Consider the following 25,592-nt stretch of genomic DNA (forward strand, 5'->3'; position numbering starts at 1 on the left):
AGCATTATAGCATCTTTACAGAGAAACTATCCTTCTATTTTCATGTAGTTATAGTCCATGTTGTCATCAATGTCTTTACAGAAATCCAAGCTGTAGAAGATGCTCCACTGAAATACACTTCTCTGTTTGGGCAACCAGCTACAAGAAAATTAATCTCATAGAGCTAATATAACTGCCAGAAAGTAGTTATGGGCGTCCCAAAGGTCCATCTGCCACATAAACTATACCTCTATTCAAAAGATAGGTAGGGGCCACATTACAGATTTTGCATTGAGGCCCACAAGCTTTAAAGAGGACCTTTCACGTCTTTGGGCACATCCGGTATAATATACCGCTAGAAAGCTTCTGCTTTCCCATTATGTGCCCCTGCTGAAGAGCTAATAGTGCTGTTACTGTAGCTCGTCATTGCTGGGCGGTAAGGAACACCCCCTCTGACAGTACAGCGCTATGGACTCTACTGTCAGGAGGGGCGTTCCTCACAGACTGTCAGGAATGCCCTTCTGACACTGAAGAGCTATGGTAATGGCACCGATAGCTCTTCAGCAGGGACACATAACAGGAAAGCTGATAGTGCGGTGTTCTAGTGGTATATAAAACCTCAGGTGCCCAAGGACATGAAAGGTCCTCTTTAAGTTATGCCTTTGACTGGAGGGGTGGTTTAACACCCTTAAATGTTTGTCTTTAGGAAGATTTCTTTAGGATCAGTCATACACATTATTTAAGAAAGAAGCAATAATCATGGACTATGCAACAGATTTTTTTTTACTTATAACAGAAGACATATTTCACATATTTTAGTGAATAAGATTCTTTTGAGAACAAAGAAACAATTGTATCCATTGCTTGAAATGCACGGAAACTTACAATGATTATAAAAGGCACCATGTTAACTCTGGGAGAATACCTCTATATACATCCCCCATATCCAGCAATGCCCATAAGAAATCCAATAAGTTGTCACTGTAGAGGCCTAAACATTTTGTGACTTCCATTCTCATAGACTGCATGGATAAGAGTAACCGTCCTTGCTTTCCAAATAGCCCTTATAATTGTCCTTTCTTCCATGAGAGTACAGCTCCTTGAATAATGCTACTACTGGTGGGAGCAAATTCATAGAAAGTAATGAGGCCTCCTAGAAATATCCATTCGCTTCATGTTCTTTAACAGATACAGGAGAATTAAATTGTTGTTGAATATACAAATAAAGTCTGCAGGATATTCAACACTGGTCTGCAATACATATGAGTGACTACAATAAGCCTCTATATGCATACAGTTCTAAATTCACAAACTGTAATGTTAGCATGTTTAGCCCCACTATGTCTTTACATTACACTATTAGTCCTTCCGCTGCTTTTCTTCCAGCAGTACTTTCTTTAAAAGTATACCTCTATCCAATTCCTGAGACATCTTGAATGCCGGTCAATAACAATCCAAAGTGGCATTTTCTTCCACCAGATATAAGCCCTTTGTATTCCATGTAATACAGAGTAGGTGAACCTATTGAGACTAACAGGAGTAATAAACAGTAAAGTAAAAAAATAGTAATGAAAATAATATTGGATGGTTTAAGCAATATAATGTGCAGTTCTAGATCAACATCCATGTGTTAAGGCCCCGCATAGTCAGCTTATATCCTTTTTCTGGAGTGACATTCTGTACAAAAATCCACTTTTTTTGCTTTGACAATAACAAAAGTTTCACAATACAAAAATGCAGGCAAATATGTCATTCGATTTAAGAAGACTAAACTTCCTGTTGTGAGTTTGGCTTTTCGTGGAAAGACGACCATGATATTTTTTGCAGTTTGGAGAGGTTGGGTCCTGTGGATGCCTGAGATCCAATTGCTCTGAGCCAGTGATTCCATTTCATCGCAAAATATTCATATTCTTATATGAAAGGTACTAAAGGAAAAAGAAAGGGGTTAACCAGGTAACAGTAAATAATAAAAAGTACAGCAAAAACATCTAACAGAAACAGACATCTCTGGGCACAGAACAACCATGAGTGGTCAGTGCAGGCATGCAATCTATGAGTGGTCAGTGCAGGCAAGCAATCTATGAGTGGTTAGTAAAGGCAAGCAATCTATGAGTGGTCAGTGCAGGCAAGCAATCTATGAGTGGTTAGTAAAGGCAAGCAATCTATGAGTGGTCAGTGCAGGCAAGCAATCTATGAGTGGTTAGTAAAGGCAAGCAATCTATGAGTGGTCAGTGCAGGCAAGCAATCTAAACTAACTTGGAAACTTTTTACTTTAATATAGTTTAGTTAATTGTGTCAAACAGAGGTAATGTTCAGAAAATCAAAAAAAGCAATAGAATTATGTTACAAGCTGACATCATAATACATATAGGCATAGTACATAATACATAGGCATTTCAATAAGAAATAAGAATTTCAATAAGAAATAATAATAATAATGTCAATAAGAAAAAAAATGACACTACAGTTAAAGGGGTAATCCTACCACAAATAAGGTATGGCATCAGTTTATAATGGGAGGGCGCCTTTATTTTCCTTTTGCATGAATCTGGCATCTGAGTTATACTGGTCAGTAATAGCGCGCCCATAGAATTCTATGGTGTCAGAATACACTTGACATATCTCTGATTTTACATAGAGACACCGCTTTTTGCATCATGCACTATGGGAGAAGTCACAACAGTAAAATAATGGAGATACATTGGAGGCACTGCTTGCAGACTATATAAAGTGACAACACTCGGAGTGTCTAAAGCTTTGTAATATAGACTTATGGGGCACTGCCATGTGTCCCACACGTGGCATTGTGTATCAGTAATAGGCATGTGTAAACAGCTTCTCATATACCACAGTACTAATGCTGGTGCATTGATATAAAATATAAAAAGTTAACTGCTCGCTCTGGTAAAACTTTTTTAGCATTTTTTTCATTCTTATATTTTTTCAATACTAGCAAAAGAAACATGTATCCAGCTCACCATTTGATTATGGTCTCATCATTGGGATGCATGGAAACAGATGGACTTGAACCCGTAAAGAGGAATATACTGCAAACAAGCATACGCCAAACGATGAATTAAAATTTTAAACTTTATTCTTCAATCCATTAAAAAGCACTCGTTACATCTATATGGAGTGAGACATAGATACAAAGTATATCAAACACAGCTACGCGTAGCTGTGTTTGATATACTTTGTATCCATATGGATGTAACAAGTGCTTTTTAATGGATTGAAGAATAAAGTTTAAAATTTTAATTCATCGTTTGGCATATGCTGGATCTTCGCTTTGTTTGCAGTATATTAATCTTTTCAATACACCAGAGTTAGCTTTATTTAGCTCTGGATAGAATGAAAACCACTCAAAATTTCACATAAAAGTGGTCTTCTACTTGGGTAATCTTCTCAGAGATGATGGCCAGTATGTATGGTGGAATAGAAGATCTGCCACAGGAAATCTGGTCTATATAAGGTGGTGGGTAGAGATGAGCGAACACTAAAATGTTCGAGGTTCGAAATTCGATTCGAACAGCCGCTCAATGTTCGTGTGTTCGAACGGGTTTCGAACCCCATTATAGTCTATGGGGAACAGATACTCGTTAAGGGGGAAACCCAAATCCGTGTCTGGAGGGTCACCAAGTCCACTATGACACCCCAGGAAATGATGCCAACACCTCTGGAATGACACTGGGACAGCAGGGGAAGCATGTCTGGGGGCATCTAACACACCAAAGACCCTCTATTACCCCAACATCACAGCCTAACAACTACACACTTTACACACTCAATACCACCTCTCTGACAGTAGGAAAACACCTTGAAACATGTGTATTTGGCACTTGCAGTGAGGAGAGCTTGTCACCAGCAGTGAATTTGGCCCTTGTAGTAAGTTGAGGTTGGCACCAACATTTGTTTTGAAAATCAGGGTGGATTGAGCCTCTAACCAGCAGAGTTTGGGCAAATTCATGGTGGAGGGAGCCTCTAAAAACCCCAGTTTGGACCAATTCATGGTGGAGGGAGCCTCTAACCAGCCCAGTTTGGGCAAATTCATGGTGGAGGGAGCCTCTAAAAAACCCAGTTTGGACCAATTCATGGTGGAGGGAGCCTCTAACCAGCCCAGTTTGGGCAAATTCATGGTGGAGGGAGCCTCTAACCAGCCCAGTTTGGACCAATTAATGGTGGAGGGAGCCTCTAACCAGCCCAGTTTGGACCAATTAATGGTGGAGGGAGCCTCTAACCACCCCAGTTTGGACCAATTCATGGTGGAGGGAGCCTCTAACCAGCCCAGTTTGGACCAATTCATGGTGGAGGGAGCCTCTAAAAAACCCAGTTTGGACCAATTCATGGTGGAGGGAGCCTCTAAACAGCCCAGTTTGGGCAAATTCATGGTGGAGGGAGCCTCTAAAAAACCCAGTTTGGACCAATTCATGGTGGAGGGAGCCTCTAACCAGCCCAGTTTGGACCAATTAATGGTGGAGGGAGCCTCTAAACAGCCAAGTTTGGACCAATTCATGGTGGAGGGAGCCTCTAAAAAACCCAGTTTGGACCAATTCATGGTGGAGGGAGCCTCTAAACAGCCCAGTTTGGGCAAATTCATGGTGGAGGGAGCCTCTAAAAAACCCAGTTTGGACCAATTCATGGTGGAGGGAGCCTCTAACCAGCCCAGTTTGGACCAATTAATGGTGGAGGGAGCCTCTAACCAGCCCAGTTTGGACCAATTAATGGTGGAGGGAGCCTCTAACCACCCCAGTTTGGACCAATTCATGGTGGAGGGAGCCTCTAACCAGCCCAGTTTGGACCAATTCATGGTGGAGGGAGCCTCTAAAAAACCCAGTTTGGACCAATTCATGGTGGAGGGAGCCTCTAAACAGCCCAGTTTGGGCAAATTCATGGTGGAGGGAGCCTCTAAAAAACCCAGTTTGGACCAATTCATGGTGGAGGGAGCCTCTAACCAGCCCAGTTTGGACCAATTAATGGTGGAGGGAGCCTCTAAACAGCCAAGTTTGGACCAATTCATGGTGGAGGGAGCCTCTAAAAAACCCAGTTTGGACCAATTCATGGTGGAGGGAGCCTCTAAACAGCCCAGTTTGGGCAAATTCATGGTGGAGGGAGCCTCTAAAAAACCCAGTTTGGACCAATTCATGGTGGAGGGAGCCTCTAACCAGCCCAGTTTGGACCAATTAATGGTGGAGGGAGCCTCTAAACAGCCAAGTTTGGACCAATTCATGGTGGAGGGAGCCTCTAAAAACCCCAGTTTGGACCAATTCATGGTGGAGGGAGCCTCTAACCAGCCCAGTTTGGACCAATTAATGGTGGAGGGAGCCTCTAACCACCCCAGTTTGGACCAATTCATGGTGGAGGGAGCCTCTAAAAACCCCAGTTTGGACCAATTCATGGTGGAGGGAGCCTCTAACCAGCCCAGTTTGGGCAAATTCATGGTGGAGGGAGCCTCTAAACAGCCCAGTTTGGGCAAATTCATGGTGGAGGGAGCCTCTAACCAGCCCAGTTTGGACCAATTAATGGTGGAGGGAGCCTCTAACCAGCCCAGTTTGGACCAATTAATGGTGGAGGGAGCCTCTAACCACCCCAGTTTGGACCAATTCATGGTGGAGGGAGCCTCTAAAAACCCCAGTTTGGACCAATTCATGGTGGAGGGAGCCTCTAAAAACCCCAGTTTGGACCAATTCATGGTGGAGGGAGCCTCTAACCAGCCCAGTTTGGGCAAATTCATGGTGGAGGGAGCCTCTAAACAGCCCAGTTTGGGCAAATTCATGGTGGAGGGAGCCTCTAACCAGCCCAGTTTGGACCAATTAATGGTGGAGGGAGCCTCTAACCAGCCCAGTTTGGACCAATTAATGGTGGAGGGAGCCTCTAACCACCCCAGTTTGGACCAATTCATGGTGGAGGGAGCCTCTAACCAGCCCAGTTTGGGCAAATTCATGGTGGAGGGAGCCTCTAAACAGCCCAGTTTGGGCAAATTCATGGTGGAGGGAGCCTCTAACCAGCCCAGTTTGGACCAATTAATGGTGGAGGGAGCCTCTAACCAGCCCAGTTTGGACCAATTAATGGTGGAGGGAGCCTCTAACCAGCCCAGTTTGGACCAATTAATGGTGGAGGGAGCCTCTAACCACCCCAGTTTGGACCAATTCATGGTGGAGGGAGCCTCTAACCAGCCCAGTTTGGGCAAATTCATGGTGGAGGGAGCCTCTAACCAGCCCAGTTTGGACCAATTAATGGTGGAGGGAGCCTCTAACCAGCCCAGTTTGGACCAATTAATGGTGGAGGGAGCCTCTAACCACCCCAGTTTGGACCAATTCATGGTGGAGGGAGCCTCTAACCAGCCCAGTTTGGACCAATTCATGGTGGAGGGAGCCTCTAAAAAACCCAGTTTGGACCAATTCATGGTGGAGGGAGCCTCTAAACAGCCCAGTTTGGACCAATTAATGGTGGAGGGAGCCTCTAACCACCCCAGTTTGGACCAATTCATGGTGGAGGGAGCCTCTAACCAGCCCAGTTTGGGCAAATTCATGGTGGAGGGAGCCTCTAAACAGCCCAGTTTGGGCAAATTCATGGTGGAGGGAGCCTCTAACCAGCCCAGTTTGGACCAATTAATGGTGGAGGGAGCCTCTAACCAGCCCAGTTTGGACCAATTAATGGTGGAGGGAGCCTCTAACCAGCCCAGTTTGGACCAATTAATGGTGGAGGGAGCCTCTAACCACCCCAGTTTGGACCAATTCATGGTGGAGGGAGCCTCTAACCAGCCCAGTTTGGGCAAATTCATGGTGGAGGGAGCCTCTAACCAGCCCAGTTTGGACCAATTAATGGTGGAGGGAGCCTCTAACCAGCCCAGTTTGGACCAATTAATGGTGGAGGGAGCCTCTAACCACCCCAGTTTGGACCAATTCATGGTGGAGGGAGCCTCTAACCAGCCCAGTTTGGACCAATTCATGGTGGAGGGAGCCTCTAAAAAACCCAGTTTGGACCAATTCATGGTGGAGGGAGCCTCTAAACAGCCCAGTTTGGGCAAATTCATGGTGGAGGGAGCCTCTAAAAAACCCAGTTTGGACCAATTCATGGTGGAGGGAGCCTCTAACCAGCCCAGTTTGGACCAATTAATGGTGGAGGGAGCCTCTAAACAGCCAAGTTTGGACCAATTCATGGTGGAGGGAGCCTCTAAAAACCCCAGTTTGGACCAATTCATGGTGGAGGGAGCCTCTAACCAGCCCAGTTTGGACCAATTAATGGTGGAGGGAGCCTCTAACCAGCCCAGTTTGGACCAATTAATGGTGGAGGGAGCCTCTAACCACCCCAGTTTGGACCAATTCATGGTGGAGGGAGCCTCTAAACAGCCAAGTTTGGACCAATTCATGGTGAAGGGAGCCTCTAAAAACCCGTTTGGACCAATTCATGGTGGAGGGAGCCTCTAACCAGCCCAGTTTGGGCAAATTCATGGTGGAGGGAGCCTCTAAACAGCCCAGTTTGGGCAAATTCATGGTGGAGGGAGCCTCTAACCAGCCCAGTTTGGACCAATTAATGGTGGAGGGAGCCTCTAACCAGCCCAGTTTGGACCAATTCATGGTGGAGGGAGCCTCTAAACAGCCAAGTTTTGGGAAATTCATGGTGGAGGGAGCCTCTAACCAGCCCAGTTTGGACCAATTCATGGTGGAGGGAGCCTCTAAAAAACCCAGTTTGGACCAATTCATGGTGGAGGGAGCCTCTAAACAGCCCAGTTTGGGCAAATTCATGGTGGAGGGAGCCTCTAACCAGCCCAGTTTGGGCAAATTCATGGTGGAGGGAGCCTCTAACCAGCCCAGTTTGGACCAATTAATGGTGGAGGGAGCCTCTAACCAGCCCAGTTTGGACCAATTAATGGTGGAGGGAGCCTCTAACCAGCCCAGTTTGGACCAATTCATGGTGGAGGGAGCCTCTAACCAGCCCAGTTTGGACCAATTAATGGTGGAGGGAGCCTCTAAACAGCCAAGTTTTGGGAAATTCATGGTGGAGGGAGCCTCTAACCAGCCCAGTTTGGACCAATTAATGGTGGAGGGAGCCTCTAACCAGCCCAGTTTGGACCAATTCATGGTGGAGGGAGCCTCTAAACAGCCCAGTTTGGGCAAATTCATGGTGGAAGGAGCCTCTAACCAGCAGAGTTGTGGGAAAGCAGGGTGGAGGGAGCCTCTAACCAGCAGAGTTGGTGGAAATCAGGGTGGAGGGAGCCTCTAACCAGCAGAGTTGGGGGAAATCATGTTGGAGGGAGCCTAGTATTAGCAGAATTGTGCAACGCTTATGGTGGATGAGTATGAGGATGCGGAGGAATTGGAGAGGTTGAGTACAGACATGGAGTTTCATGTTGGGGTGCTTTACACAGGTGGGCACAAAAATGACGGCTCTACCCAGTGGTGGTTCATTTTTATCAAAGTGAGCCGGTCGGCACTCTCAGCTGACAGACGGGTGCGCTTGTCAGTGATGATGCCACCGGCTGCACTGAACACCCTCTCAGATAGGACGCTGGCGGCAGGACAGGACAGCACCTCCAAGGCATATAGGGCAAGTTCAAGCCACAGGTCCAACTTCGACACCCAATACGTGTAGGGCGCAGAGGGGTCGGAGAGGACAGGGCTGTGGTCGGAAAGGTATTCCCGCAACATGCGCCTATACTTCTCACGCCTGGTGACACTAGGACCCTCCGTGGCGGCACTTTGGCGAGGGGGTGCCATCAAGGTGTCCCAGACCTTAGACAGTGTGCCCCTCGTTTGTGTGGACCGGTGAGAACTTGGTTGCCTACTGGAGGAACTGCCCTCCCTGCCGCCACTGTCACATGCTGGAAACATCTCCATCATATTCTGCACCAATTGCCTGTGGCAAGCATTGATGCGATTGGCCCTCCCCTCTACCGGAATAAAAGACGAGATGTTGTTTTTATACCGGGGGTCAAGGATAGCAAAGATCCAGTACTGGTTGTCCTCCATGATTTTGACAATACGCTTGTCGGTTGTAAAGCACCCCAACATGAACTCAGCCATGTCTGCCACAGTGTTAGTTGGCATGACTCCTCTGGCCCCACCGGAAAGTTCAATCTCCATTTCCTCCTCATCCTCCATGTCTACCCATCCGCGCTGCAACAATGGGACGATTCGAAGTTGCCCGGAAGCCTCCTGTATCACCATCACATCATCGGACAACTCTTCTTCCTCCTCCTCCTCCTCCTCCTCCTCCTCCTCCATTAAACGCAGTGAAGCGGACAGATGTGTGGACCTACTCTCCAGCTGTGACGGATCGGATGCTATCCCTAACTCCTCTGTGTGATCTGAGTTATCCCTGATGTCAATCAGGGATTCTCTCAGAACACACAAGAGCGGGATTGTAAGGCTCACCATCGCATCCTCAGAGCTCACCCTCCTTGTGGACTCCTCAAAGACCCGTAGGATGTCACAAAGGTCTCTCATCCATGGCCACTCATGGATGTGAAACTGAGGCAGCTGACTTTGTGGCACCCTAGGGTTTTGTAGCTGGTATTCCATCAAAGGTCTCTGCTGCTCAACCACTCTATTCAACATCTGAAACGTTGAGTTCCAGCGTGTGGGGACGTCGCACAAAAGCCGGTGTTGTGGCACATGCAGGCGTTGCTGGAGAGATTTTAAGCTAGCAGCGGCTACTGTCGACTTGCGAAAGTGGGCGCACATGCGCCGCACTTTCACCAGTAGCTCTGGAACATTGGGGTAGCTCTTTAGGAAACGTTGCACCACTAGGTTGAAGACGTGGGCCAGGCATGGAACATGTTGGAGTCCGGCAAGCTCCAGAGCTGCTACCAGGTTCCGGCCGTTATCACAAACGACCATGCCTGGGCCCAGGTGCAGCGGCTCAAACCATATTGCCGTCTCATCGAGGAGGGCATCCCTCACCTCGGAGGCAGTGTGCTGTCTGTCCCCCAAGCTGATCAGCTTCAGCACAGCCTGCTGACGTCTACCAACGCCAGTGCTGCAACGTTTCCAACTCGTAGCTGGGGTCAATCTAACAGCGGAGGAGGAGGCGGTGGCGGAGGAGGAGGCGGTGGCGGAGGAGGAGGCGGTAGAGGAGGAGGAGGAGGGGGGTGTTCTTCTCGTGTCCCTGCCAGGAATGTTAGGCGGGGAGACGAGGTACACCGGGCCAGTTTGGGAAGCAGTCCCAGCCTCAACTACATTCACCCAGTGTGCCGTCAGTGAAATGTAGCGTCCCTGTCCGCATGCACTTGTCCACGCGTCGGTGGTCAAGTGGACCTTTGTGCAAAGCGCGGAACTAAGGGCCCGCCTGATGTTGAGTGACACGTGCTGGTGCAAGGCGGGGACGGCCCACCGGGAGAAGTAGTGACGGCTAGGGACGGCATAGCGAGGTGCCGCAGTTGCCATCAGGTCCAGGAAGGCGGGAGTTTCAACAAGCCGGAACGCCAACATCTCCTGGGCCAGCAGTTTAGCGATGTTGGCTTTCAAGGCTTGCGCGTGTGGGTGGTTAGCAGTGTATTTCTGCCGCCGCTCCAATGTCTGAGAGATGGTGGGTTGTTGTAAAGAAACGCCTGATGGTGCCTTTGATGGTGCAGGAGAAGGAGATAAGACAGGACCAGGGGAGGATGAGGTAGAAGTCAACAAAGTGGCGGAGGCAGATAAAGTGGTGTCCTGGCTCGTCCTCTGGAGTGCATCGCCAGCACAGTCAGCAGTGGCAGTGGCAGAGGCAGAGGCAGTGGCAGTGGCGTGAACGGCAGGCGGCCTTTGTCCTGCCGTTGCTGCCTGCCACTGATTCCAGTGCTTGGATTCCAAATGACGGCGCATTGAAGTGGTGGACAGGTTGCTCTTCTCAGAGCCCCTAATCAATTTCGAGAGGCAAATTGTGCAGACAACACTATATCTGTCCTCGGCGCATTCCTTGAAAAAACTCCACACCTTCGAGAAACGTGCCCTCGAGGTGGGAGTTTTTCGGGGCTGGGTACGAACTGGAACATCTTGGGAGATTCCGGGTGTGGCCTGGCTTCGCCTAAGCTGCTGACCTCTGCCTCTGCCTCTAGCTACCCTTTTTGGTGCTGCACCTGCCTCAACATCCACACTACTTTCCCCGCTTGACATCCCCCCTGTCCAGGTCGGGTCAGTGTCCTCATCATCCACCACTTCCTCTTCCAACTCCTGTCTCATCTCCTCCTCCCGCACAATGCGCCAGTCAACTGGATGCCCTGACGGCAACTGCGTCACATCATCGTCGATGAGGGTGGGTTGCTGGTCATCCACCACCAAATCGAACGGAGATGGAGGAGACTCTAGTGTTTGAGCATCTGGACACAGATGCTCCTCTGTTAGGTTCGTGGAATCGTGACGTGGAGAGGCAGGTTGAGGGACAATGAAAGGAGCGGAGAACAGCTCTGGGGAGCAGGGACAGTTTGGGTTATTGTTCTGTAAAGCTTCGGAATTTTGGGAGGAAGGAAGACAAGACTGTTGGGTAATAGGAGGAGAGGAGGCAGAGTCTGACTGGCTGCTGGACAATGTGCTGTAAGCGTTCTCTGACAGCCATTGCAAGACCTGTTCCTGGTTCTCGGGCCTACTAAGGTTTGTACCCTGCAGTTTAGTTAATGTGGCAAGCAACCCTGGCACTGTGGAGTGGCGCAATGCTTGCTGCCCCACAGGAGTAGGCACGGGACGCCCTGTGGCTTCACTGCTACCTTGCTCCCCAGAACCATTCCCCCGACCTCGCCCACGGCCTCGTCCACGTCCCTTTCCGGGAGCCTTGCGCATTTTGAATTCCTAGTTAGAAATTGGCACTGTATACCAGTAGTAAAAATTGTGGGTGCACGTAACCCCAATATATTCTTTGAATTCCCAGTCAGACACTGGCACTATATGGCAGTAGCAAGAAATGAGGGTATTTGTATTCCCAATATATTCTTTGAATTCCCAGTCAGACAATGGCACTGTATACCAGTAGTAAAAATTGTGGGTGCACGTAACCCCAATATATTCTTTGAATTCCCAGTCAGACACTGGCACTATATGGCAGTAGCAAGAAATGAGGGTATTTGTATTCCCAATATATTCTTTGAATTCCCAGTCAGACAATGGCACTGTATACCAGTAGTAAAAATTGTGGGTGCACGTAACCCCAATATATTCTTTGAATTACCAGTCAGACACTGGCACTATATGGCAGTAGCAAGAAATGAGGGTATTTGTATTCCCAATATATTCTTTGAATTCCCAGTCAGACAATGGCACTGTATACCAGTAGTAAAAATTGTGGGTGCACGTAACCCCAATATATTCTTTGAATTCCCAGTCAGACACTGGCACTATATGGCAGTAGCAAGAAATGAGGGTATTTGTATTCCCAATATATTCTTTGAATTCCCAGTCAGACAATGGCACTGTATACCAGTAGTAAAAATTGTGGGTGCACGTAACCCCAATATATTCTTTGAATTCCCAGTCAGACACTGGCACTATATGGCAGTAGCAAGAAATGAGGGTATTTGTATTCCCAATATATTCTTTGAATTCCCAGTCAGACAATGGCACTGTATACCAGTAGTAAAAATTGTGGGTGCACGTAACCCCAATATATTCTTTGAATTCCCAGTCAGACACTGGCACTATATGGCAGTAGCAAGAAATGAGGGTATTTGTATTCCCAATATATTCTTTGAATTCCCAGTCAGACAATGGCACTGTATACCAGTAGTAAAAATTGTGGGTGCACGTAACCCCAATATATTCTTTGAATTCCCAGTCAGACACTGGCACTATATGGCAGTAGCAAGAAATGAGGGTATTTGTATTCCCAATATATTCTTTGAATTCCCAGTCAGACAATGGCACTGTATACCAGTAGTAAAAATTGTGGGTGCACGTAACCCCAATATATTCTTTGAATTCCCAGTCAGACACTGGCACTATATGGCAGTAGCAAGAAATGAGGGTATTTGTATTCCCAATATATTCTTTGAATTCCCAGTCAGACAATGGCACTGTATACCAGTAGTAAAAATTGTGGGTGCACGTAACCCCAATATATTCTTTGAATTCCCAGTCAGACACTGGCACTATATGGCAGTAGCAAGAAATGAGGGTATTTGTATTCCCAATATATTCTTTGAATTCCCAGTCAGACAATGGCACTGTATACCAGTAGTAAAAATTGTGGGTGCACGTAACCCCAATATATTCTTTGAATTACCAGTCAGACACTGGCACTATATGGCAGTAGCAAGAAATGAGGGTATTTGTATTCCAAATATATTCTTTGAATTCCCAGTCAGACAATGGCACTGTATACCAGTAGTAAAAATTGTGGGTGCACGTAACCCCAATATATTCTTTGAATTCCCAGTCAGACACTGGCACTATATGGCAGTAGCAAGAAATGAGGGTATTTGTATTCCCAATATATTCTTTGAATTCCCAGTCAGACAATGGCACTGTATACCAGTAGTAAAAATTGTGGGTGCACGTAACCCCAATATATTCTTTGAATTCCCAGTCAGACACTGGCACTATATGGCAGTAGCAAGAAATGAGGGTATTTGTATTCCCAATATATTCTTTGAATTCCCAGTCAGACAATGGCACTGTATACCAGTAGTAAAAATTGTGGGTGCACGTAACCCCAATATATTCTTTGAATTCCCAGTCAGACACTGGCACTATATGGCAGTAGCAAGAAATGAGGGTATTTGTATTCCCAATATATTCTTTGAATTCCCAGTCAGACAATGGCACTGTATACCAGTAGTAAAAATTGTGGGTGCACGTAACCCCAATATATTCTTTGAATTACCAGTCAGAAACTGGCACTATATGGCAGTAGCAAGAAATGAGGGTATTTGTATTCCCAATATATTCTTTGAATTCCCAGTCAGACAATGGCACTGTATACCAGTAGTAAAAATTGTGGGTGTATATAGCCCCAATTCTATTGCTAGGGGACTTGCAGGGTATTTCTGGGGTGAAGGTGGGGGGGCACACCGTTGGAACGGGTATCGGGGTATATATCGGGTATACGGGAATACACTGACAGTGTATTCCATTCAGGATCCTGGGAAAGCTGGGTTGCGGCGATTGAGCCCGTCAGTGCCACGTTACACTGACAAGCTTCTCCCTGGAATTTAGCTCTTACAAGAGCTGTTGGTTGTCTTCTCCTTCCTATCCTAGCCTGTCCCTGCCTACCCAGAATCTAAGCCCTAGCTAGCTGGACGGAAACCTCCGTCCTCGGTGAATTGCAAGCTCAGAATGACGCGAAGCTGGGCGTCGCTGTTCTTTTAAATTAGAGGTCACATGTTTTCGGCAGCCAATGGGTTTTGCCTACTTTTTTCAACGTCACCGGTGTCGTAGTTCCTGTCCCACCTACCCTGCGCTGTTATTGGAGCAAAAAAGGCGCCAGGGAAGGTGGGAGGGGAATCGAGTAATGGCGCACTTTACCACGCGGTGTTCGATTCGATTCGAACATGCCGAACAGCCTAATATCCGATCGAACATGAGTTCGATAGAACACTGTTCGCTCATCTCTAGTGGTGGGCTCCACAAAGACATATTCTTTTGGAGCTTCAATTCATATTATAAAACATGTGTACCGTTCTTCTGAACAAAAACCGAATTACCTGAGAAAATCTGGTGCTTTAGAAATCATGTTCTCAAAGTCCGCATAATTCAATTTTCCATCACCATCCATATCTGCCTCCTCGATTACCTTCTCACAAACCAGTGTTACCTCTTCTTCCTCAAGTTCTTCTCGTGTCAGCTTATTGAGAGTTTTTTCCAGATCAGATTTACAAATGAAGTTATCTACGTTGAAATCTAAGTATGACATGAGAAGGAAAACACACCTTCAACATTTAGGCAACGCCATGATCAACTGTACAGAAACTTAATTCCAGGAGCTGGGGTTCCAAAAGCCCACCTGTAAAATTTATTCTGGGGGCCCACTGTACTGCTACATGCAAATATTATCTGAATCCCCATTTGCAAATTCCTCAAACTATGCAGACACATTTTTTTCAGTAGTAACTTGCTGCCTAATACTCCTTGCCTAAATTGTTTCTGTCCTGGAGCCATGCTGGTAGCCTGATGCATGCTCATAAAGTGTCAGGCCCAGGAAGTGATGATACTGACCAGGCTGACTATTCACCTACATGTCATCTCAGTCACCAGATGTATCTATATAATAAACTGGTACTTTTCTGAAATAATACTCCCAGATGCTATACTCTGCCTTTCTGTAGGTAGTATAGTGAGTTTACTGTTCCTGCATTGCTTATATAGGAGGTGGAATCTGGGGCCCATCGTGGCTTGGGGGCTTCCTGGGGGATTCATTTGCTCTCGCCTGTGGGCCATTTTGACCCTGCCAGAAAGAAGTTCATTGTAGTATACAACCTTAGCCAGCTACAGTGGGGCAAAAAAGTATTTAGTCAGTCACCAATAGTGCAAGTTCCACCACTTAAAAAGAAGAGAGGCGTCTGTAATTTACATCATAGATACACCTCAACTATGAGAGACAAAATGAGAAAACAAATCCAGAAAATCACATTGTCTGATTTTGTAAGAATTTTTTTTCAAATTATGGTGGAAAATAAGTATTTGGTCACCTACAAACAATCAAGATTTCTGGCTCTCACAGACCTGTAACTTCTTCTTTAAGAGTCTCCTCTTTCCTCCACTCATTACCTGTAGTAATGGCACCTGTTTAAACTTGTTATCAGTATAAAAAGACACCTGTGTACACCCTCAAACAGTCAGACTCCAAACTCCACTATGGTGAAGACCAAAAAGCTGTCAAAGGACACCAGAAACAAAATTGTAGCCCTGCACCAGGCTGGGAAGACTGAATCTGCAATAGGCAACCAGCTTGGATTGAAGAAATCAACTGTGGGAGCAATAATTAGAAAATGGAAGACATACAAGACCACTAATAATCTCCCTCGATATGGGGCTCCACGCAAAATCTCACCCCGTGGGGTCAAAATGATCACAAGAACGGTGAGCAAAAATCCCAGAACCACGCGGGGGGACCTAGTGAATGAACTGCAGAGAGCTGGGACCAATGTAACACAGCCTACCATCAGTAACACACTACGCCGCCAGGGACTCAGATCCTGCAGTGCCAGACGTGTCCCACTGCTTAAGCCAGTACATTTCCGGGCCCGTCTGAAGTTTGCTAGAGAGCATTTGGATGATCCAGAAGAGTTTTGGGAGAATGTCCTATAGTCTGATGAAACCAAACTGGAACTGTTTGGTAGAAACACAACTTTTCGTGTTTGGAGGAAAAAGAATACTGAGTTGCATCCATCAAACACCATACCTACTGTAAAGCATGGGGGTGGAAACATCATGCTTTGGGGCTGTTTCTCTGCAAAGGGGCCAGGACGACTGATCCGGGTACATGAAAGAATGAATGGGGCCATGTATCGTGAGATTTTGAGTGCAAACCTCCTTCCATCAGCAAGGGCATTGAAGATTAAACGTGGCTGGGTCTTTCAACATGACAATGATCCAAAACACACCACCAGGGCAACGAAGGAGTGGCTTTGTAAGAAGCATTTCAAGGTCCTGGAGTGGCCTAGCCAGTCTCCAGATCTCAACCCTATAGAAAACCTTTGGAGGGAGTTGAAAGTCCGTGTTGCCAAGCGACAGCCCCAAAACATCCCTGCTCTAGAGGAGATCTGCATGGAGGAATGGGCCAACATACCAACAACAGTGTGTGCCAACCTTGTGAAGACTTACAGAAAACGTTTGAGCTCTGTCATTGCCAACAAAGGATATATAACAAAGTATTGAGATGAAATTTTGTTACTGACCAAATACTTATTTTCCACCACAATTTGCAAATAAATTCTTTCAAAATCAGACAATGTGATTTTCTGGATTTGTTTTCTCATTTTGTCTCTCATAGTTGAGGTCTACCTATGATGTAAATTACAGATGCCTCTCATCTTTTTAAGTGGTGGAACTTGCACTATTGGTGACTGACTAAATACTTTTTTGCCCCACTGTATATTGTTTTTCATGGCTGTGTCTTCATTTGCTAGGATGTAGCAAACCAGCAGTCGTGGTCATTTGGGATAACTAAAACTATAGTCAGTGCAAGTCATGGATTTAGAGAGATCAATGACAATCCACAAGTACATTTTATACTTGCTTTGTCCTTGTGCATTCCTAGCAATGTCATTGCCCCATATATATGAAGTCATTGTCGTTTCCACTCATTGACTTCATTGTATGCCTTGTCATGTTACTGTCTGTACATATCTTTCTATTTTGTCTTTATTTTGTTTCTGTATTATGTAATGATTAGCAATTACCATAGATCTTAAAAGCATAGATTGCTTTCAGTTCACGAGGAGCCATCTCGCTCATCACAGAGAACATATCCACAAAGTCATTGAAGCTAAGGTTCCCTTCCCCATCTTCAGAAAAAGCCTGCACAATTCTTTCCTTGAAAGGATTTTCCTGGAAAGAAAAGAAAAGGTAATTTAGGTGTCACTCTGATATACAATGGTGAACTGTCTGATTCAATTATAGGCCTCAGATTTTTGTCCGCTTTAAGGCCTCATGCTGACATAGCACACTGTCTCTATGTGATATGTCAGGTACCATTTGTACAAGATTCTAGCTTTATACATAAGACATCTGACAGAGCATTTTGTAAATATTCTTTTGGCAAATTCATATGAAATTCAAAACAAAAAAGCATAAATTATAACACTGGAGGTGAAGCCACAAATATATCAGATATTATACAAAGGACATGTTTTTCTAAGATGAAGAAAAAAGTAAACGTTTCTGCTATGTTTTCAACGTTTTCTGATTTACTTTGCAGTGGTCCATGAATCCCTTCCAGGAACCATTATTGGTTTTCCAGCATAGAGACAAATAGGTAGAGCACTGGCATGTATATTACTATGGGCTGCTTTCCATGTGAAAGTACACCAGTGCTTAAAATGCATATATATATTTCAATATGTGACATTTGCCTTTCCGTTACTTTCATGACTGATCAAACACAGGATACAAGTATTCGGTCAATATCCCATAACCTTTATTTTTCTTTCCTCTCTCTACATTTTCTGCTTCATTAAGCTTTGGATTCTTAGCTGATCTTTGTCATGGTGGACATTCCATATGTTACAGCCTGGCCTTCCCCCAGTCAATATTTATTGTCTTAAGCTGAATCGCCAATTGTCCATACGTAATAATATACTTAGCATATCAAACACATGGTAAGAAGACCCTTTGTGGTAAAGGTATGTAAAAAAGCTTGACAAATTTATGATGTGTAGTCACAGTCATGGTTAAGCATGTAAAAAATCCTGACAAATCTATGGCGTGCAGCCACAGTCATGGTTAATGCTATGGTTTTTTTCTATAGTTCCTTAAAAGGGGTTTGGGGGAAAGAAAATGTGACTAAAGGGAGGAAATGCGTGTAACATGAATGAACAAACATAGCTGAGGACTAGAGATGAGCGAACAGTGTTCTATCGAACACATGTTCGATCGGATATCAGGGTGTTCGCCATGTTCGAATCGAATCGAACACCACGTGGTAAAGTGCGCCAAAATTCGATTCCCCTCCCACCTTCCCTGGCGCCTTTTTTGCACCAATAACAGCGCAGGGGAGGTGGGACAGGAACTACGACACTGGGGGCATTGAAAAAAATTGGAAAAAGTCATTGGCTGCCGAAATCAGGTGACCTCCATTTTAGACGAATAGTGGATTTCAAATCCGGGTCATATGAGAATGTGAACTTTGTGACTATGAGACAGGGATAGCTGTACAGGCAGGGATAGCTAGGGATAACCTTTATTTAGGGGGGAATGTTATTAAAAATAACTTTTTGGGGCTCTATCGGGTGTGTAATTGTGATTTTTGTGAGATAAACTTTTTCCCATAGGGATGCATTGGCCAGCGCTGATTGGCCGAATTCCGTACTCTGGCCAATCAGTGCTGGCCAATGCATTCTATTAGCTTGATGAAGCAGAGTGTGCACAAGGGTTCAAGCGCACCCTCGGCTCTGATGTAGCAGAGCCGAGGCTGCACAAGGGTTCAAGCGCACCCTCGGCTCTGATGTAGGAGAGCCGAGGGTGCACTTGAACCCTTGTGCACCCTCAGCTCTGCTACATCAGAGCCGAGGGTGCGCTTGAACCCTTGTGCACACTCTGCTTCATCAAGCTAATAGAATGCATTGGCCAGCGCTGATTGGCCAATGTATTCTATTAGCCTGATGAAGTAGAGCTGAATGTGTGTGCTAAGCACACACATTCAGCTCTACTTCATCGGGCTAATAGAATGCATTGGCCAGCGCTGATTGGCCAGAGTACGGAACTCGACCAATCAGCGCTGGCTCTGCTGGAGGAGGCGGAGTCTAAGATCGCTCCACACCAGTCTCCATTCAGGTCCGACCTTAGACTCCGCCTCCTCCGGCAGAGCCAGCGCTGATTGGCCGAAGGCTGGCCAATGCATTCCTATGCGAATGCAGAGACTTAGCAGTGCTGAGTCAGTTTTGCTCAACTACACATCTGATGCACACTCGGCACTGCTACATCAGATGTAGCAATCTGATGTAGCAGAGCCGAGGGTGCACTAGAACCCCTGTGCAAACTCAGTTCACGCTAATAGAATGCATTGGCCAGCGCTGATTGGCCAATGCATTCTATTAGCCCGATGAAGTAGAGCTGAATGTGTGTGCTAAGCACACACATTCAGCACTGCTTCATCACGCCAATACAATGCTTTAGCCAGTGCTGATTGGCCAGAGTACGGAATTCGGCCAATCAGCGCTGGCTCTGCTGGAGGAGGCGGAGTCTAAGATCGCTCCACACCAGTCTCCATTCAGGTCCGACCTTAGACTCCGCCTCCTCCAGCAGAGCCAGCGCTGATTGGCCGAATTCCGTACTCTGGCCAATCAGCACTGGCTAATGCATTGTATTGGCTTGATGAAGCAGTGCTGAATGTGTGTGCTTAGCACACACATTCAGCTCTACTTCATCGGGCTAATAGAATGCATTGGCCAGCGCTGATTGGCCGAATTCCGTACTCTGGCCAATCAGCACTGGCTAATGCATTGTATTGGCTTGATGAAGCAGTGCTGAATGTGTGTGCTTAGCACACACATTCAGCTCTACTTCATCGGGCTAATAGAATGCATTGGCCAATCAGCGCTGGCCAATGCATTCTATTAGCGTGAACTGAGTTTGCACAGGGGTTCTAGTGCACCCTCGGCTCTGCTACATCAGATTGCTACATCTGATGTAGCAGTGCCGAGTGTGCATCAGATGTGTAGTTGAGCAAAACTGACTCAGCACTGCTAAGTCTGCATTCGCATAGGAATGCATTGGCCAGCCTTCGGCCAATCAGCGCTGGCTCTGCCGGAGGAGGCGGAGTCTAAGGTCGGACCTGAATGGAGACTGGTGTGGAGTGATCTTAGACTCCGCCTCCTCCAGCAGAGCCAGCGCTGATTGGCCGAATTCCGTACTCTGGCCAATCAGCACTGGCTAATGCATTGTATTGGCTTGATGAAGCAGTGCTGAATGTGTGTGCTTAGCACACACATTCAGCTCTACTTCATCGGGCTAATAGAATGCATTGGCCAGCGCTGATTGGCCGAATTCCGTACTCTGGCCAATCAGCACTGGCTAATGCATTGTATTGGCTTGATGAAGCAGTGCTGAATGTGTGTGCTTAGCACACACATTCAGCTCTACTTCATCGGGCTAATAGAATGCATTGGCCAATCAGCGCTGGCCAATGCATTCTATTAGCGTGAACTGAGTTTGCACAGGGGTTCTAGTGCACCCTCGGCTCTGCTACATCAGATTGCTACATCTGATGTAGCAGTGCCGAGTGTGCATCAGATGTGTAGTTGAGCAAAACTGACTCAGCACTGCTAAGTCTGCATTCGCATAGGAATGCATTGGCCAGCCTTCGGCCAATCAGCGCTGGCTCTGCCGGAGGAGGCGGAGTCTAAGGTCGGACCTGAATGGAGACTGGTGTGGAGCTATCTTAGACTCCGCCTCCTCCAGCAGAGCCAGCGCTGATTGGTCGAGTTCCGTACTCTGGCCAATCAGCACTGGCCAATGCATTTCTATGGGGAAAAGTTAGCTTGCGAAAATCGCAAACTGACAGGGATTTCCATGAAATAAAGTGACTTTTATGCCCCCAGACATGCTTCCCCTGCTGTCCCAGTGTCATTCCAGGGTGTTGGTATCATTTCCTGGGGTGTCATAGTGGACTTGGTGACCCTCCAGACACGAATTTGGGTTTCCCCCTTAACGAGTTTATGTTCCCCATAGACTATAATGGGGTTCGAAACCCATTCGAACACTCGAACAGTGAGCGGCTGTTCGAATCGAATTTCGAACCTCGAACATTTTAGTGTTCGCTCATCTCTACTGAGGACTTGTACGTGTGTTTGGACCATTTTTACCATTTCTCATATTTTCAGGTTCATGCAATACTTCCTTCATTGTTGTGTGAGTGTCAGTGGTTTTCCATACAGTCCTTCCCAGCATCCACTCACTGCAACTCCTAACAGTTTTCATTAATACCCAGTACACCCTCGAATACTCCCCTATCTATCTATCTATCTATCTATCTATCTATCTATCTATCTATCTATGTGTTTGTGCACAGTGGCGTAACTACCCCCATAGCAGCAGAGTCAGCTGCCACAGGGCCCGGGACATTAGGGGCCCGGTGACAGCCGCTACCGCTGCTATCATTATACTCGGGGGTCTTTTCGGACCCCGGAGTATAATGATTGGCAGACCGGGAGAGGTAAGAAACATAAAAAATACTGTTACTTACCTCTCCACGATCCTGCCAGGCCTCCTTCCTGACGTCTCTGACGTCACATGAACCCGGCCTGCGTCCCGGGTCATGTGACGTCCGACGTCATTGAACAAGGACGGCAGCGGAGGCCGACAGCGTAGGAGCCGGGGGACAGGTAAGAAACAGTAGTTTCTTATGTTTTGTGTTATGGCTTTGTTGACCTACAAACCATCAACCCCTATGTAATTAGTCTTATAACCACAATCTACCAATAGGGCTATATATTACAGAGGTTGTGATTTGTCATTTAGTGGAGTGATTCAACTGGGTTAATACAGAGTTAACACCTAAACAGCAACCCCAATACTGGCCCTGTTTTCTCTGAGCCTTTCCATGGGTAGGTATACTCTATGCTAAATCATCTACACACAAGTCTAGTCAAATACCATATATGAGACAAGGTTTGGTTTTTGCATGGTGCTTTGAATTTAAAAAGGGGTTATCCAGCTTAAAAAATGATCTGCAAAAACCTCCATAGCATTGTTAAATACTCACTGTTTCCTTGTAGCCTTCTTGGCTTTATTTTTCTAAAGACTTCTTGTATCACTGTTATTAATATGCAGTGAGCCTGTGAATAAACTATATTTCCCATGATTCCTCTCCCTTCTCCACTCGCCCTTCCAATAAAATCATAATAAGCAGGTAATAAATCACTCCCACATCTGAGGTCTCATGTCCTGTGATGTTTCATTCAAGCTCACTTCTCCCTCCATCCTGTTAGCAGCAAAAAAAGGGAGTGACAGCAGGGAGAAGAATCATGGGAACTGTAGTTTCTTCATAGAGTCACAGCATGTAAATAACAGTGATACAAGGAGTCTCAAGTAAAATAAAGCCAAGAAAAGACTGCACAAGAAAACAGTGAGTATTTAGCACTGCTGTGGATGTATTTACAGATAATTTTTGGAAGCTAGATAATCCCTTTAATGTAGAGAGTAATTGGAGTATACCAAATACCTCTTCTCTTATCTTCTTTGGAAACTCAGGGGATCTGTAAAACCCAAACCATGGTCAGGTAGATCAACCAAAATTTAGGCCACAACTGCCCAGAAAATAGTTCAGGATGCAAAGAAAAAAAATCACATATAACATCAGCTGAAATAAAGGACTCTGAAAACTATCGGTGTGGCTGTTACAAGATACACAATAAGAAGTCACTTGAATAAAAATGAGCTGCATGGTCGATTAGCCAGAAGAAAGCCATTACTGCGCAAATTCCACAAAGAATCTCACCTTCAATACGCCAAATAGCACAGAGACAAGCCTTAAAACTTCTGGCACAAGGTAATTTGGAGTGATGACATAAAAATCAAACTTTTTGGCCACAACCATAAACCATAAAATTTGGAGAGTTGTCACAAGGCCTATGATGAAAGGAACACCATTCCTACTGTAAAGTACGGAGGTGGATCACTGATGATGTGGGGATATGTGAGCTTCAAAAGGCACAGGAAACTTGGTCAAAGTTGAAGGAAAGATTAATTCAGCACGTTTTCAGCAAATACTGGAGGCGGATTTGCACTGATCAGCCAGGAAGCTGCACATGGGACGTAGTTGGATGTGCCAACATGACAACGATCCAAAACACAAGGCCAAGTCGACCTGTCATTGGCTACAGCAGAAGGAAGTGAAGGTTCTGGAGTGGCCAACTCAGTCTCCTGACCTCAATATCATTGAGCCTCTCTGGGGAGATCTCAAGTGTGCAGTACATGTAAGAAAGCCCAGGAATTTACAGGAACTGGAGACTTTTTGCCAAGAAGAATTGGCAGCTTTACTGAGTCAGAAAATAAAGAGCCTCAGCCACAACTACCACAAAAAAACTTCTAGCTGTCATTGATGTTACAATCAATGACAATACACGGTATGAAGAACTGGGGTATGTGAACTTTTGAACAGGGTCATTATGATTTAAAAAGAGAAAACACAGAAGATTGACAATAAATGGCTTCAACCAACCACTAACCATGAGTGGAGAAAAAGTTTTTGTGTTATCATTCATATTCTCTGAAAAAGGCCAAACCCCCCCCCCTCCCCAAATTGCCAGGCTATGTAAACTTTTGAGCACAACTGTATATATCTATATATATATTTTATTTAATTACTTTTGGGTGTGTGTACATATCTATATTTACTTATATATGTGTATATGTTGCATTGTGCCTGAGCAGGATCCAGCATGATGCTGATGATGAACCATTCCATCTACTGCACAAGCTGCAAGTCTCCTTCACTCTCCCTAAGCCCATGTTCACATCAGTGTTTGGATTCCGTCCAGGGGAGTCCGCATGGGGACTCCCCGAATGGAATACAAATGCAATTGCAAGTGCTGTGCAGTAAAAGCACACGGACCCCATAGGCTATAATGGGGTGCGTGTGCTTGCCACGCGTGGCCCGCACGAATCATGCAGACAGGAAAGTAGATGGTGAACTACTTTCCTGTCCAGAAGATCCCTGCGGAGATCTGGTGGTAAGCACACAGACCCCATTATAGTCTATGGGGTCTGTGTGCTTTTACTGCACCAGTGCTTGCACTTACTTTTGGTATTCCGTTTGGAGGAGGGGTCTTCTTGCGGACTCCCCGAATGGAGTACCAAATGCACATGTGAACGAGGGGTAGGTCTCTACCATGCTGTCAGCTCATCAGTGGCAATTGCCCTCCCCCCCAACCCACTCAAGGAAGAATACTGTCTGACTGAGCGGGGAGAGGCTTGAAAATTTTAAATAAATACATTAAGATGTGTTTGTCTACTTGTCCTTGCTGCTGTTGTCTCTAATCACTGCTGTGATCATACAGATATGTGAAGTGCTGCTTTCTCAGGTGATCAGGACCAGACCACATCTTCTCCTGGGCTGCTCTGGCAGTCAATAAAGTTTAGACAAATGCTGCCTTCATCAGTAATGACATCAAGTTCATGGTGAGTGTGGTTTACAACTGAAGTCATGTGCACAGTTCATGTGGTCTCAATTACAAAAATTCATTTCAGCACATTTTTTGTCTACCTGTAAAAATCTTGGACAACCTCTTTAAACTTTCTAATGAGTCTGTTCTATTAAGTCCCACAAATTACATATTTCACTGACATCTATAACATTCAATCATGTTTCAGCAGCTACATCTCACCATCAGTTCAGGCATATTAATGATAAGTTGCATGGGAACTTTGACATCAGGGTCATCTGTATAATCCATTGGAACTATATTAGGAGCCAGTTCATAGAAAATTCCGTGTAACCTGCAAGAAGCCCATAAACATGCTATGAAAACATATTAACCATTTTCGACTTCAATACTTATGTCATTTACAAACAGTTATAACTGGTAATTACGAATCAGTCTTATAGCTTGATGTGGTTTATATGCCATAAACTATGTTCCTATGTGTCACCCTAACAGGACTATTTATCTTACATAATAGAACCAGTTTTCTTAACCAGTCTGTCATCTTGGACATGTCTACAACAATGAATTGCTATCTTCTCGTCATCCACTTTCAGGTTTCAGAATATATCCTTGAATAGATAGTATATCTTGACAAGCTAGCAATGAGTAATATTTTTAGATGGCTAAGGTATTTTCTATGTTGTATGAATCCTCATTACTATAGTATGAAACCATATAATAATGCAGCAACATACACAGATAGAAAAAGGACAGAATTAGAAATAATACATAATAAGAACTATGACATAAAAAGTATAAAATTATACTGTACACCAGGAAAGAAACATTTCCTGAGATTTAATAACAAGAAAGCTATAAGAGTAGAAGAGGGAAGATATAAACA

At 45.5% G+C, this 25,592-nt stretch overlaps 1 protein-coding gene across 2 annotated transcripts in view; it reads right to left on the bottom strand.

The window, feature by feature from the left end:
- Nucleotides 1-840: 840 nt before the first annotated feature.
- Nucleotides 841-25,592, bottom strand: part of CIB2 (calcium and integrin binding family member 2) — a 67,442-nt gene continuing 42,690 nt past the window's right edge. For both annotated transcript variants that reach the window (XM_075273867.1, XM_075273866.1), the window contains exons 3-6: nt 24,929-25,040; nt 17,285-17,432; nt 14,588-14,783; nt 841-1,904 (exon numbers count right to left, since the gene is read on the bottom strand). In XM_075273867.1, the coding sequence (XP_075129968.1) occupies nt 1,883-1,904; nt 14,588-14,783; nt 17,285-17,432; nt 24,929-24,997 (435 nt within the window). In that variant the 5' untranslated portion in view covers nt 24,998-25,040 and the 3' untranslated portion in view covers nt 841-1,882. The remainder of the gene's footprint in view (nt 1,905-14,587; nt 14,784-17,284; nt 17,433-24,928; nt 25,041-25,592) is intronic.

This window comes from Leptodactylus fuscus, chromosome 5, assembly GCF_031893055.1.
Source record: "Leptodactylus fuscus isolate aLepFus1 chromosome 5, aLepFus1.hap2, whole genome shotgun sequence".
Classification (NCBI taxonomy): Eukaryota; Metazoa; Chordata; class Amphibia; order Anura; family Leptodactylidae; genus Leptodactylus; species Leptodactylus fuscus.